Below are 13,439 nucleotides of genomic sequence, written 5' to 3'. Positions count from 1 at the left end.
AAAAAAGATTAGCTTTTACAATAATGCAGAGATAATCAGAGGCATAGTTGTGGGAAAAATTCATGAAACAATAATATTATTGAAATACTTAATCACCCTGCCAAAAAAAAAACAAAAGGAAAAAGCTTTTATGGGATGACCCTATCATTTGTTAACTGAAAAGTAAATAGTTCGCCACAGAAAAGCCACAACTCCCAAATAATACAAATGTTGCATAAGGGACATTTATCTCTATGTAAATAATCAAAGACTATCTCTAATAGAGATATTACATCACAGTGATTTCTATTTTTAACAGTAATATGACCAGAAGGAGAATTTAAGGCACCAATATTTCTATAAAATCTTTGTTCTTTATCTTAGCTGAGCTCTACCTGGAAAAGCTATAAGAAAAATTCTGCCTCTTTTTCTTTTCCAACAGCCTCTTATATTTAAAATAACCATATTCCAGGTATAATTGGAGATCTACCTGTGGATCAAGTCCAAGCCCAGCTCGCACGAGAACAATGGTAAGGGCAGTACTTCTTAAAGTTGAAGACATGGTGTTACTAATCCAGACACGATCACTGAGGTATGGAACATTCCTAATGGTAAAACCAGCCAGTAACATACCTTAGAATAAAGAAAAATAAGTCATGTTTGATTCAGTTCAGTTTTCCTGGAGAGAAAACTCAAATGTTTAATTTCCCTTCTTCAAATACACTATGTCTCTCACTACTTCAGTGAAGGGCAGGTTATGTACAAGTAAAGGAGATAGAATAAAAAAAGGAATGGAGATGTGAAATAATATATCTCATTGGGGTGCAGCAAGTAAGGCAGTATTGCTGAAACAGAAAGGACTAGGATGGGAGTGGAAGAATGGGCAAGGAGGGGCCAGGTCATGGAAAGCTACCCCTACCTCCTACCCTCCCCTCCTTTGTCAGGGTAAGGCACCATGGGAATGTTTTCGGCAGAAATGAGATAGTAAGTCTTGCATTTTCTATGTGATGGTCTTGGTATATTAGACAGACATAAAACTGAAGGAGAGGCCAGTTAGAAGGTTCAGCCATAGTCCATGGAATAGTTAGTTAGAAACAAACAGCCTGAGCTAGGACATGAGCAGACATTTTGGAAAGGAGGAAAAAAGATTCAATGAATACTTGGAAGATGATGAAAGGGTGTATGAACACAGAAAAGATGTTAAAGATAAGAGGGAGTGATTACCTCTATTGACAGTGTGCTCAACATTTGAATGTATCGAATATTTAGAAGATATAAGACACTGCTAATAGAAGTTCTTTCACTAATTCTCCTCTGTCTACCTGGAGAGTAATACAATCACGGTGATGAAGAAATGGGATATAATGTTGTTTAAGTAGATGATGCACCCATGAAGATAAGATGCCCAAACATGGAGATGCCCCAAAACTATAAAACCTTTTGGTAACTTCATCACTATAGTATTTGAATCTTTTTTTTTTTTTTTTAATGGGCACACCCACAGTATATGGAAGTTCCTGGGGCCAGGGACTGAATCTGAGCTGCAGCTGCATCAATGCCAGATCCCACTGTGTTGGGCTGGGGATTGAACTTGTGCCTCCACAGCAACCTGAGCCGCTGTAGTTGTATTCTTAGCCCACTGTGCCACAATGGGAACTCCAAGTATTTGAATCATATTACTTTATTTGAGTTATGCTATCTACAGAAAAACTCAGGCTTTATCAAATTTGTCCTTTTCTATAATACATTTAAAGTTAAGTTAAAAAGTCCCATTAAATGATAAAGCAACAAGAATCATGTATTCAATATATTTAAATTATTTAAAAATACATTTCAGGCAAAGTCTGCGTGTAGGTACAGAGAATAAATATTTCTATAAAGTACACATATAAAAAAGCTACAAAGATCATATTACATTGAAATAGTTCTAAATTGTATCAACTATGACTAGAATAGAGTCATAATTTACATGTAGTCAATGACAAAGAAGTCAGAGCTAATTATTCACTTACCAAGAAGAGGAGGAAGCTGAGGTACTGAAGGTATTCTAATGATTTCCACAAGCTTCCCCCCAATAATGGAACTATAAAAGATAGTTAACACTCCAAATAAACTTCCACCAGGAAAAACTGAAGAGCCTGAGAATGACCAGGTTACACACCATATCATAAAAAGCATAACTCCTGAAATATAAAAAAAGCACATATATATAAGTACTAGACAAAGATATATACACATAAAAGAGGAATTTGATTTCACCAAAAATATTTGTAGCCATTCCAATATCATGATAAATAATGAAGACTAATATTGCCAGCTAGTATGGATAAAAAAAAATATCTGTTTAATATATATTCCAAAGTCCTTGTCATTTTTTTTGTCTTTTGTCTTTTTTGTTGTTGTTGTTGTTGCTATTTCTTGGGCCGCTCCCGCGGCATATGGAGGTTCCCAGGCTAGGGGTCTAATCAGAGCTGTAGCCACCGGCCCACGCCAGAGCCACAGCAACGCGGGATCCGAGCCACGTCTGCAACCTACACCACAGCTCACGGCAACGCCGGATCGTTAACCCACTGAGCAAGGGCAGGGACCGAACCCGCAACCTCATGGTTCCTAGTCGGATTCGTCAACCACTGCGCCACGACGGGAACTCCCAAAGTCCTTGTCAATTTTTAAAAATTATTTTTATTAAAAAATATTTTTAAACTATATGTGAATTCTTTAAAGTGTTAAACTTTTTTTTTTTTTGTCTTTTTAGGGGCACAGCCAGCCACAGCATATGGAGGTTCCTAGGCTAGGGGTAGAATCAGAGCTGTGGCCGCCAGCCTACGCCACAGCTATGCCAGATCTCAGCTGTGTCTGCAACCTACACCACAGCTCAGCTCATGGCAATGCTGGGGGCCACTGAGCGAGGCCAGGGGTAGAACCTGCGTCCTCATGGATACTTAGTCAGATTCGTTTCCACTGAGCCATGATGGGAACTCCTAAACTTTTCTCATAATATATGACATTTTTAAAATGTTACAGCAATATAATGAGATTTACTTTATTTGCTACTTTATTTATTTATTTATTTATTTATTTATTTTTGTCTTTTTTGTCTTTTTGTTGTTGTTATTGTTGTTGTTGTTGTTGCTATTTCTTGGGCCGCTCCCGCGGCATATGGAGGTTCCCAGGCTAGGGGGGTTGAATCGGAGCTGTAGCCACCGGCCTACGCCAGAGCCACAGCAACGCGTATTTGCTACTTTAAAGTAGCTTTTTCACCAGGAATAAGATGATTGGTTGTGATGAGAATTCTTGAATGTGTTGAAGATCACAGGGGCAGTATGCCACATTTTTTTAATGGCAGCAGACTAAATATTTGTATTGAAAGGATAACTCAGTTGATGTTTGGTACAAACTGTTAAAGGCGACAGAGGCTGAAAAGAAAGAAAACCTGGTCTTTGGGAGAATATAAAGTATCTTAGATTATGTATAGGAAGGAGAGGTGGACAGGATGAGTAATGATAAGGTAGGAGACATCTCGTTTCTAGCAATTAGGTAATAATTCCTACTCACAGGAGGAATTCATAGATTTCTCTAAAGGACAGAAGGTTATATTGAAAATTGCCATCTGCAAATTAAATAGCTACTTTCATTTAGTATAAGTCATAATTTCTAGTGTTTTTTCAGGTCCTTAAAATAGCTTGAGTACATTCCTTAGCTGTGACCCTTTTTGGTGGCATTGAACTGCCCAGGGCAAAAGAGGAGGATCTTGACAAACTCAAAGCAGGAAGTTAGAAATGAGATTCCTGTTCCTTCCTGTCTGACTATTACCACTCCACAAAACTGGAACACTTAAAGGGCTAAACTGTTACTAAAGAATGGACTAGTAGATGCAGACAATTGCATCTGGAGTGACAGGCAATAAGGTCCTGCTGTATAGCACAGGGAACTATATCCAATCACTTATGAGGGAACATGGTGGAAGATATTATGAGAAAAACAATATATATATATATATATATATATATGGGTCACTTTGTTGTATAGCAGAAACTGACAACATTATAAATCAACTATAATGAAAAATGGACTAGAAATATTATTCTACTGACAAAGGGAGAAGAGAGGGCAGATTGTTTGTTTTAGCTGGTCTCTTGGTGGAAGAATCACTATTGAGAATTCATATAGGCCTCAACTAACTTATGCTGTGGGCTTAAATGTACATGATTTACATGGTTTAGGAACCTCCAAATCCAAAACCTGGCATTGTAAAGTATCTTTCCATGGAGCTATCCCTAGGGCACTTGGTAGATGCTAATTCAAAATATCCCTAATAGACACTCCTGATTCCAGACCGCATAAGTTCTCAAAGACAAAGCCACTGAATCTGAATTTATAACAAAAACTCACAAAACAAGAAATAATCACCTATGAGCAAAAATTGATAGATACAACACAGAATGAGATTAGACCCCAAAACTTCAGCTAAAAGAACCACTAGATAGATAATATAAAATATGTACTTTCAAAGAAACTCAAGGTAATTAAAAAATACATAAGACATAAGAAAAAATGTCTGGAAGCACTATAAAATGACCAAATAGAACATTTAGAAAGAAACTAGAAATAAGTGCTTAAGTCTAAAAAAAACACTAAATTCCTTAAATAATAGGCTATATACAACTGAAAAGAGAAATACAGTAAATTGGTAGATATAAGGAAACTACCTCGAGTGTAGTATAAAAAGAAAAATGAGATGGAAAATATGAGATATTTAGATTTTTGAAAGGATATAAAATATATCTAACAGTAGTTTCAGAAACATATCAAAAGAGAGAAAAAGACAATATTTGCGAGGATAACTGGCTAACAAATTTAGAGACTTGATTAAAACCATAATCAGTTCTGTATTGATCTGGACATAGGATGTAAAATAAATTCTCACCAGGATTAAATAAAAATAAATAGATATTTAGATACAATGTTGAGAAACTACAGACTGCCAAAACCAAAAACAGGCCTTAAAAAATCTAGACGGAAAGAGACAGATTAATCATAAAAAAATAAAGTTTAGAGCAGATTCTCAATTCTCAACAGCAACAACAGAAGCTGGAAAATAATGAAATAAGGTCTTCAAAGTGCAGAAATAAAAGTATCCAATATTGAAGTCTGTAGCAAATTAAACTATCATTCAAGAAAAGGACAAACTGAAGATACCATCAAGCAAATACATCTAAGCATATATTCCATTTTTATTGGGGGGAGGACTATTAGAAGATATGCTTTAGGAGTGAGGACATAAGACTGAAAAAGAAGGAATAATGAACAAAATTTTTAAACATCTAGGTTAGCCTAAACAAGTATTTGATGTATAACAAATAACTAATCAAAACTAAGTCAAAGGATACAAAAACAAGTTGCATATGGGATTTCTAACAATAACAGGAGCAGTTGGAAATTTATTTCAATAAAGCCTACATACGGAACTGCAAAATAATAAAAATGATTACAGGACCCTGAAAACTGCCCAAAGGCAGTTATTAAATTGAGAAGCATTTATTCTTGGGAAAAGAAATGCAAGAGTTTTGGGTACAATCAGTGAGAGTGAGACCTTCCTGCCTGGGATTTCTACCATTCCTCTGATCCTTCTCCCCTGCTCCAGCTCAGTTGGGAATTCAGTCAATATTAAACTGAAGTTGCCCGTAAAAAGTTGAAAATGATTACAGTAATCACCAGAGAAATCATTAACACTAAAATCTCTAAAACGCAGATAAAATATCAACAGAGAAATGGAAATAATACACTAAAAAACTTTGTTAACACAATAGAAGCAGTAGAGTAAGAAGAGAAAAACAAAAAGACATGATAAATAACAAATGACGAAATGGTAGACATAAGTCTAATCATATCAGTAATTATGTTAAATGTGAATGAACTAAAATCAAAAGGCAAAGATTGTCATAGTGGATTAAAAAAGCAGGATCCAACTATGGAGTATAAGAAATACACTTCAGATAAAGTAAATAGGCTAAAAATAAAAGGATGTAAAAGATATATCATGCGAATGGTAATCATGAGCCAAAGAAGTGAAGAGAAGGGGATTACAATGTCTTAAAGTTAATAAGAATGGAAACAGAAGCTATCAATATTAAAGGAATGCGATAATATGCGGAGGGAAATTTATAGGTTTGTAGGTTTAAAAACGCATCCCTGCTGTGGCACAGTGGGTTAAGAATCTGACCGCAGGGACTTGGGTTGCTGTAGAGGTGTGGGTTCATTCCCCAGGCTGATGAGTGGGTTAAAGGATCTGGTGTTGCTGCAGCTGTGGCTTGGGTTGCAGCTGCAGCTCAGATTCCGTTCCTGGCCTGGAAACTTTCACGTGGCACAGGTGCAGCCATAAAATGAAATAAATAAACATATTAGGAGCTCCTTGTGGCACAGTGGGTTAAGGATCTGACATTGTCACAGCAGTGGCTCAGGGTTTGATCCCTGGCCCAGGTACTTGCACATGCCACTGGTGCATCCAAAACAAAACAAAACAAACAAACCAAAACAAACAAACAAAAAATGTTAGGAATAAAGAATCTAAAACTTACAATCAAAATTTCTCTCTTAAGAAGTCAGAAAAAGACAAGTAAGCCAAATCAAAAGGAAGTAGGATGTATGAAATAAAAAAGACTGGAGTAGAAAAGAATAAAATAGAAAACAGAACATCATTCAAGAAAATCCATGAAACAAAAAATTGTTTCAAAAGATCAGCAAAATAGATAAATCTTTAGCTAGAGTGACCAAGAAAAAAAGAGGTAAGATACAAACCACCAAAATCAGAAATAAAGGAAGAAACATCACTATAGACCCTACAGACATTAAAAGATTGTTAAGGAAATACTACAGACAACTTCAAGCCAAAAAAATTAGAAAATTTAGATGAAATAGATAAATTCCTAGAAAGACATAAATTACCAAAACTGATTCAAGAAGAAAGGAAGAATAGATCAATAACAAATATTTGCTATTTAAAAAATGAGAGTATATGGAACAAGTTTAGTTACTATGGAATTTGGTTGATTTAAGATCCAAAGATTCTTCGATCTAATGGTTTCCGGATCATATGTGAGGTGATAGAAAAATTGGAGCTCTAAGGTTACTCATAATATTACAGCTCAATTCTTGAAAGAAGAAATAAAGAGGAGGAATGGTAGAGGAATGATGATCTTCTAGGAGAGGGGTCATTTTTTTCCCAGTAAAGAACCATATACTACATTTTTTTTTTTTTGTATTGTGACTCATCTGGCCTCTGTTACAACTACCCAACTTTGCCATTTTAGCACAATAGAACTTTATAAAACAAGTAGGAGACTGGATTTGGTCCATGGGTTGTACTTTCCCAGTTCCCATTTCAACAGCTGAAATAAAAGGTTATACCTGGATGTAAGTGAAGAGGAGACTGCTTCAAGCAGAAAATTACTGTAAGGGCCCATAGTAAGAGGAGTTCCCTGATGGCTCAGTGGGTTAAAGATCTGGCATTGTCACCCTGTGGCTCAGGTCACTGCAGTGGTGTAGGTTTGATTCCTGGCCCAGGAACTTCTGCATGCTACAGGTAGGGCAAGAAATAAAACAAAAAAAAACAAACAAAACCCACACAAAACTCTGACAATGAGGTAACACCTCACACCTGTATAAAAAAGACAAGAAATAACAAGTGTAGATGAGGATGTAGAGAAAAAGGAAAGCTTGTGCACTATTTGTGGAAATGTACATTGATGTAGCCATTATGGAAAACAGAATGGAGGTTCCTCAAAAAATTAAAAATAGAACTACCATATAGTAATTCCCTTTTGAGTATTTTCCTAAAGAAAATAAAAGCTCCAATTCAAAAATATGTAAGCATCTTCATGTTCATAGCAGTAATATTTACAAAGGCCAAGATACGAAAACTACTTAAATACTCAACAGATGGATTTAAAAAATGGTAGATACATATATACAGTAGTATATATATATAGTTTATAAGCGCATATATATTATTCAGCCACAAAAGAAGAAAATATTGCCATTTGCTACCATACGGATGGACATCAAGAGCATTATGCTAAGAGAAATGAGTCAGACAGAGAAAAGACAAATATTGTATAATCTGTCTTTATGTGGAATTAAAAAAAAAAAAATGAAGCTCATAGGTGCAGAGAACAGATTGGTAGTTTCCAGAGGCAGAGAGCAGGAAGATGGGTATTTGGGAGAAGGGAGTTGAAAGGTACATATTTCCAGCTATAAGTCATGGGGATATAATGCACAACATGGTGACTACAGTTAGTAATTCTGGACTGTGTATCTGAAAGTTGCTAAAAGAGTAGATCTTAAAAGTTCTCATCACAAGAAAAACAATTTTAACCATGTATAATGATGGATGCTAACTTACTGTGGTAATCATTTTTCAATATTTACAAATATCAAATCATTATGTTATGCATCTGAAACTAATGTTACATGAATACTGTAGTTAAGTTTTTTAAAAAAGGCCAAATTAGACATTTTCAGACAAAAGCTGAGGAAATTCATTGCTAGAACACCTATGCAAGAAACACTAAAGGAAGCTTTTTAGGTTAAAGTGAAAGAATCCCACATGAAAGAAGCCCAGATTGACAGAAAGAAATGGAGAGAATGAGAATGTTAGTATGTGGACAAATATAAGGGACTTTTTTTTTTTTAATACTTAAAAAAAGACTTTTGGCTTTTTAAAGCAAAAATAAGAATGTAGAATACAATATATGATAAAGCTAGCACAAGAGCAAAAGAAGGATAAATAAGTCATACTGTTGAAAGGTTTCTCTATATTATCTTAATGTGAGTAATGGCTATGGTGTGTACATATTTGTCTGAATTCATTGAGCTGTACACTTTAGATCTGCGCACTTCGTGGTAGGTTGATTATAATTCAACAAAATACTATTAACCAAAAAAGTTTATGAGATGATGTAAAGTTTGGAAAAAATAACAGGAGTATGATACTGACAAATAGGGTAAGGGTTGGCACCCTCCAAAAATTTGGCAGTTATGAACAAGACTGCTATAAACATCAGCATGCAGGGGTTTGTGGGCGTACATTTTCAGCTTGTGTCAATAATACCAAGGAGAGTGATTGTTGGATCATATGGTTAAGAGTATATTTAGTTTTGTTGGGAAACTGTCAAACTGTCCTCTGAATTGGCTGTACTAGTTTGTATTCTTAGCAGCATGAATTAGAGTGTCTGCTGCTCCACATTAGCACCAGCATTTGGTGTCAGTGATTTGGATTTTGGCCATTTTAATGGGTGGCTAGTGGTATTTTATTGTTTTAATTTGCAATTCCCTGATGACATATGATGTTGAGAATATTTTGATATGCTTATATGCCATCTGTATATTTTCTTCAGTGAGGTGCCTCTTAAGGTCTTTTGCTCATTTAAAATAAGGTAGTCTGTTTTCTTACTGCTGAATTTTAAAAGTTCTCTGTATATTTTGGATAGTTCTTTATCAGATGTGCCTTTTGTAAACATATTCTCCCAGTTAGTGGCTTGTGTGCTCATTCCCTTGGCATTGTCTTTTACAGAGTGGAAGTTTTTAATGCTAAAGAAGTTCAGTATGTCAATTATATATTTCATGAATTGTGTCTTTGCTGTTTTATTTAAAAAGTAATCACCATAACCAATGTTATGTAGATTTTCCCCTATGTCACCTTCTGTGAGTTTCACAATTCTGCATTTTACATTTAGGTATATGGCCACAAAATAACTTTGTGTTAATTTTTATGAAGGGCATAAGTTCTAGATTGTTTTGCATGCATACGTCCAGCAGATTTAGTACCATTTGTTGAAAGACTGTCTACTATCTTTCTTCCACTGGGTTGCCTTTCCTCCTTTGTCAAAGATCAGTTGACTATTTCTGAGCTCTCTATTACTGTTCCACTAATATATCTGCCTCCTGTTCACCAAATTACACTGTCTCGATTACTGTAAGCTTACAGTAAGTCTTATAGTTAAGTAGCGTCAGTTCTCCAATTTTTAATTTTTCTCTTTCAATATTCTGTTGCCTGTTCTTGGTCTTTTGCATCTCTATGTAAACTTTCAGATGAATTTTCTGCCATCCATAAAACAGCATGTGAGGATTTTAACTGGAGTTGCATTGAATCTATAGACCAAGTTGAGATGAACTAACATCTTGACAATATTGTCTTCCCTGAATTTGGAAAATCAGTACATTTCTTTAGTTCTTTTTTGATTTCTTTTGAGTTTTACAGTTTTCCTCATGTAGATATTGTACATATTTTGTTAGATTTATATGAAGGCATTTAATTTTGGGGAGTACTAATGTAAATGATATATTTTTTTCATTTCAAATTCCACTTGTTGATTGTTGGTAAACAGGACAAAAAAATTGGCTTCTGTACATTAACCTTGTATCCTGCAACCTTTTTATACTCACTTTTTAGTTGCTGCAGTTTCTTCCTTGATTCTTTGGATTTTCTATATAGACAATCATGTCGTCTGAGAACAAAGGCAGTTTTATTTCTTCCTTCCCAGTCTGTATGTCTTTTATACCCTTTTCTTGTCCTACTGTATTAGCTAGGACTTCCAGTACAATATTGGGAAGAAGTGGTGAGAGAAGGCATCCTTGTCTTGTTCCTGATCTTACTGGGAAAGCTTCTATTTTATCACCATTAAGTATGACTGCAGATTGCAGCTATTGTTTTTTGTTTTGTTTTGCTTTTTAAAAGGGGGCTGCACCTGTGGCATAGGGAAGGTCCCAGGCTAGGGGTCAAATTGGAGCTGCAGCTGCCTGCCATGGCCACAGCGATGCAGGATCTGCACCAGGTCTGCAACCTACACGATACCTCATGTCAACACCAGATCCTTAACCCACTGAGTGAGGCCACAGATCAAACCCGCATCCTCGCAGATACTAGTCAGGCTCAGAACCCATTGTGCCACGATGGAAACTCCCAGATTTTTAACTGATGTTCTTTATCAAGTTGAGAAAGTTCCTCTCTATTTATAATTTACTGAAAGTCTTTATTATGAAATAAGTATTGGATTTTTGTCAAGTGATTTTCCTATGTCTATTGATAGGATCATGTGGTTTTTCTTCATTAATTTGTTGATATGATGGATTACATTAATTCATTTTCAAATGTCAACCAACTTTTCACACCTAAGATAAATCCCATACAGTTTTTAAGTATAAATTCTGTTTATATGTTGTTGAGTTTTATTTACTAATATTCAGAATTACCATAAATTGAGGATTTCCTGCAAACACGTTCATCAGAGACATTGGTCTAAAGTTTTTTTTCCTTGTGATATATTTAGTTTTGGTATGAGGGTAACACTAGCCTCATGAAATGAATTGGCAGGGTTCCCTATGCTTCTGTCTTCTAGAAGAGACTGTAGAAAATTAGGATAATTTCTTCTTGAACCGTTTGGTAGAATTCATCAGTGCAATCGCCTGAGTCTGATACTTTCAGTTTGAGGAGTTTATTAATTGTTGATTCAGTTTCTTTAAGCGATATACTCTTATTCAGATTATTTATTTCTTCTTGTATGCATTTTGGTAGATTGTATTTTTCAAAGAACTAGCTCACTTCTAAATTATCAGATTTGTGGACATAGAGTTGTTTATAGTATCCCTTTATTATCCTTTTAATCACATTAAAAGTGATGAGTTCTCTCTCATTTCTGATATTACTGACCTGTGCCTTTTTTCTTAGCCTAGATAGAGGCAAAGAATTATACTGATCTTTTCAAAGAACAAGCTTTTAGTTTCAATTTTTCTCTATTTCTTATTTTCAATTTTATTGATTATCTGCTCTAATTGTTATTATTTTTTTCTTTTCCTTCCTTTGGATTTACTTTCCTTTTTTTAAACTTTTAAAAAATTACTTAATGAGTTTTATTATGTTTATAGGTGTACAACAATCATCACAACCAAATTTTATAGCATTTCCATCCCAAACCCTCAGAGCATCCCCCCTCCCCCAATCTGTCTCATTTGGAAATCATAAGTTTTTCAAAGTCTGTGAGTCAGTATCTGTTCTGCAAAGAAGTTCATTGAGTTCTTATTTTAGATTCCACATGTCAGTGATAGCATTTGATGTTGGTGTCTCACTGTCTGACTGACTTCAACCAGCATGATAATTTCTAGGTCCATCCATGTTGCTGCAAATGCCGTTATTTCGTTCCTTTTAATGGCTGAATAATATTCCATTGTGTATATGTACCACACCTTCCTTATTCACTCCTCTGTCGATGAACACTTAGGTTGTTTCCATGTCTTGGCTATTGTATATAGTCCTGCCACAAACATTGGAGTACATGTGTCTTTTCAAGTCATGGTTTTCTCTGGATAGATGCCCAGAATTGGGATTGCTGGATCAAATGATAATTCTATTTTCAGTTTTCTGAGGAATATCCATACTGTTTTCCACAATGGTTTCACCAGTTTACATTCCCACCAACAGTGTAATAGGGTTCCTTTTTTCTCCACACCCTCTCCAACACTTATTGTTTGTAGACTTTTTGATGATGGCCATTCTGGCTGGTGTAAGGTGGTACCCCAGAGTGGTTTTGATTTGCATTTCTCTAATAATGAGTGATGTTGAACATCTTTGCATGTTTTTTTTTTTGGCCAACCATATGTTTTCTTTGGGGAACTGTCTGTTTAGATCTTTGGCTCATTTTTTGATGGGGTTGTTTGTTTCTTTGGTATTGAGCTGCAGAAGGTGTTTATAAATTTTGGAGATTAATCCCTTGTTAGTTGATTCATTTGCAGATTTTCTCTCATTCTGTGGGTTGTCTTTTCATTTTGTTTAGGGTTTCCTTTGCTGTGCAGAAACTTTTTAAGTTTAATTAGGTCCCATTTGTTTATTTTTGTTTTTACTGTCATTACTCTAAGAAGTGGATCTGAGAAGATGTTACTGTTGTTTACGTCAGAGAGCACTTGGCCTATGTTTTCCTCTAAGAGTTTTATAGTGTCTGGTCTTATACCTAGGTCTTTAATCCATTTGGAGTTTATTTTTGTGTATGGTGTTAGGAAGCATTCTGATTTCATTCTTTTCCTTGTGTGGCTGTCCAGTTTTCCCAGCATCCCTTATTGAACAGGCTGTCTTTTCTCCACTGTATATTCTTGCCTCCTTTGTCATAGATCAGTTAGCTATAGGTGCGTGGGTTTAATTCTGGGCTTTCCATTCTGTTCCACTGATCTATATTTGTCTTTGTGCCAGTACCACATGGTTTTGATGACTGTTGCTTTGTAGTATAGTCTAAAGTCCGGGAGCCTGATTCCTCCAGCTCCATTTTCCTTGTTTAGGATGTCTCTGGCTATTCTGGGTCTTTTGTGCTTCCAAACAAACTTTAAAATATTTTGTTTGAGTTCTGTGAAAAATGTCCTTGGTAATTTGATAGGGATTGCATTGAATCTGTAGATTGCCCTGGGTAGTAGAGTCA

General features: G+C 35.4%; 1 protein-coding gene across 1 annotated transcript in view; it reads right to left on the bottom strand.

Moving 5' to 3' along the window:
- SLC9B1 (solute carrier family 9 member B1) overlaps window positions 1-13,439 on the bottom strand; it is a 77,530-nt gene that overhangs the window by 24,962 nt on the left and 39,129 nt on the right. The window contains exons 5-6 of the mRNA XM_047798390.1: window positions 1,992-2,162; window positions 470-612 (exon numbers count right to left, since the gene is read on the bottom strand). Of these exons, the coding sequence (XP_047654346.1) occupies window positions 470-612; window positions 1,992-2,162 (314 nt within the window). The remainder of the gene's footprint in view (window positions 1-469; window positions 613-1,991; window positions 2,163-13,439) is intronic.

The sequence above is a fragment of the Phacochoerus africanus genome, chromosome 10 (genome assembly GCF_016906955.1).
Source record: "Phacochoerus africanus isolate WHEZ1 chromosome 10, ROS_Pafr_v1, whole genome shotgun sequence".
NCBI lineage: Eukaryota > Metazoa > Chordata > Mammalia > Artiodactyla > Suidae > Phacochoerus > Phacochoerus africanus.
This window is presented reverse-complemented; position numbering and strand designations above follow the sequence as displayed.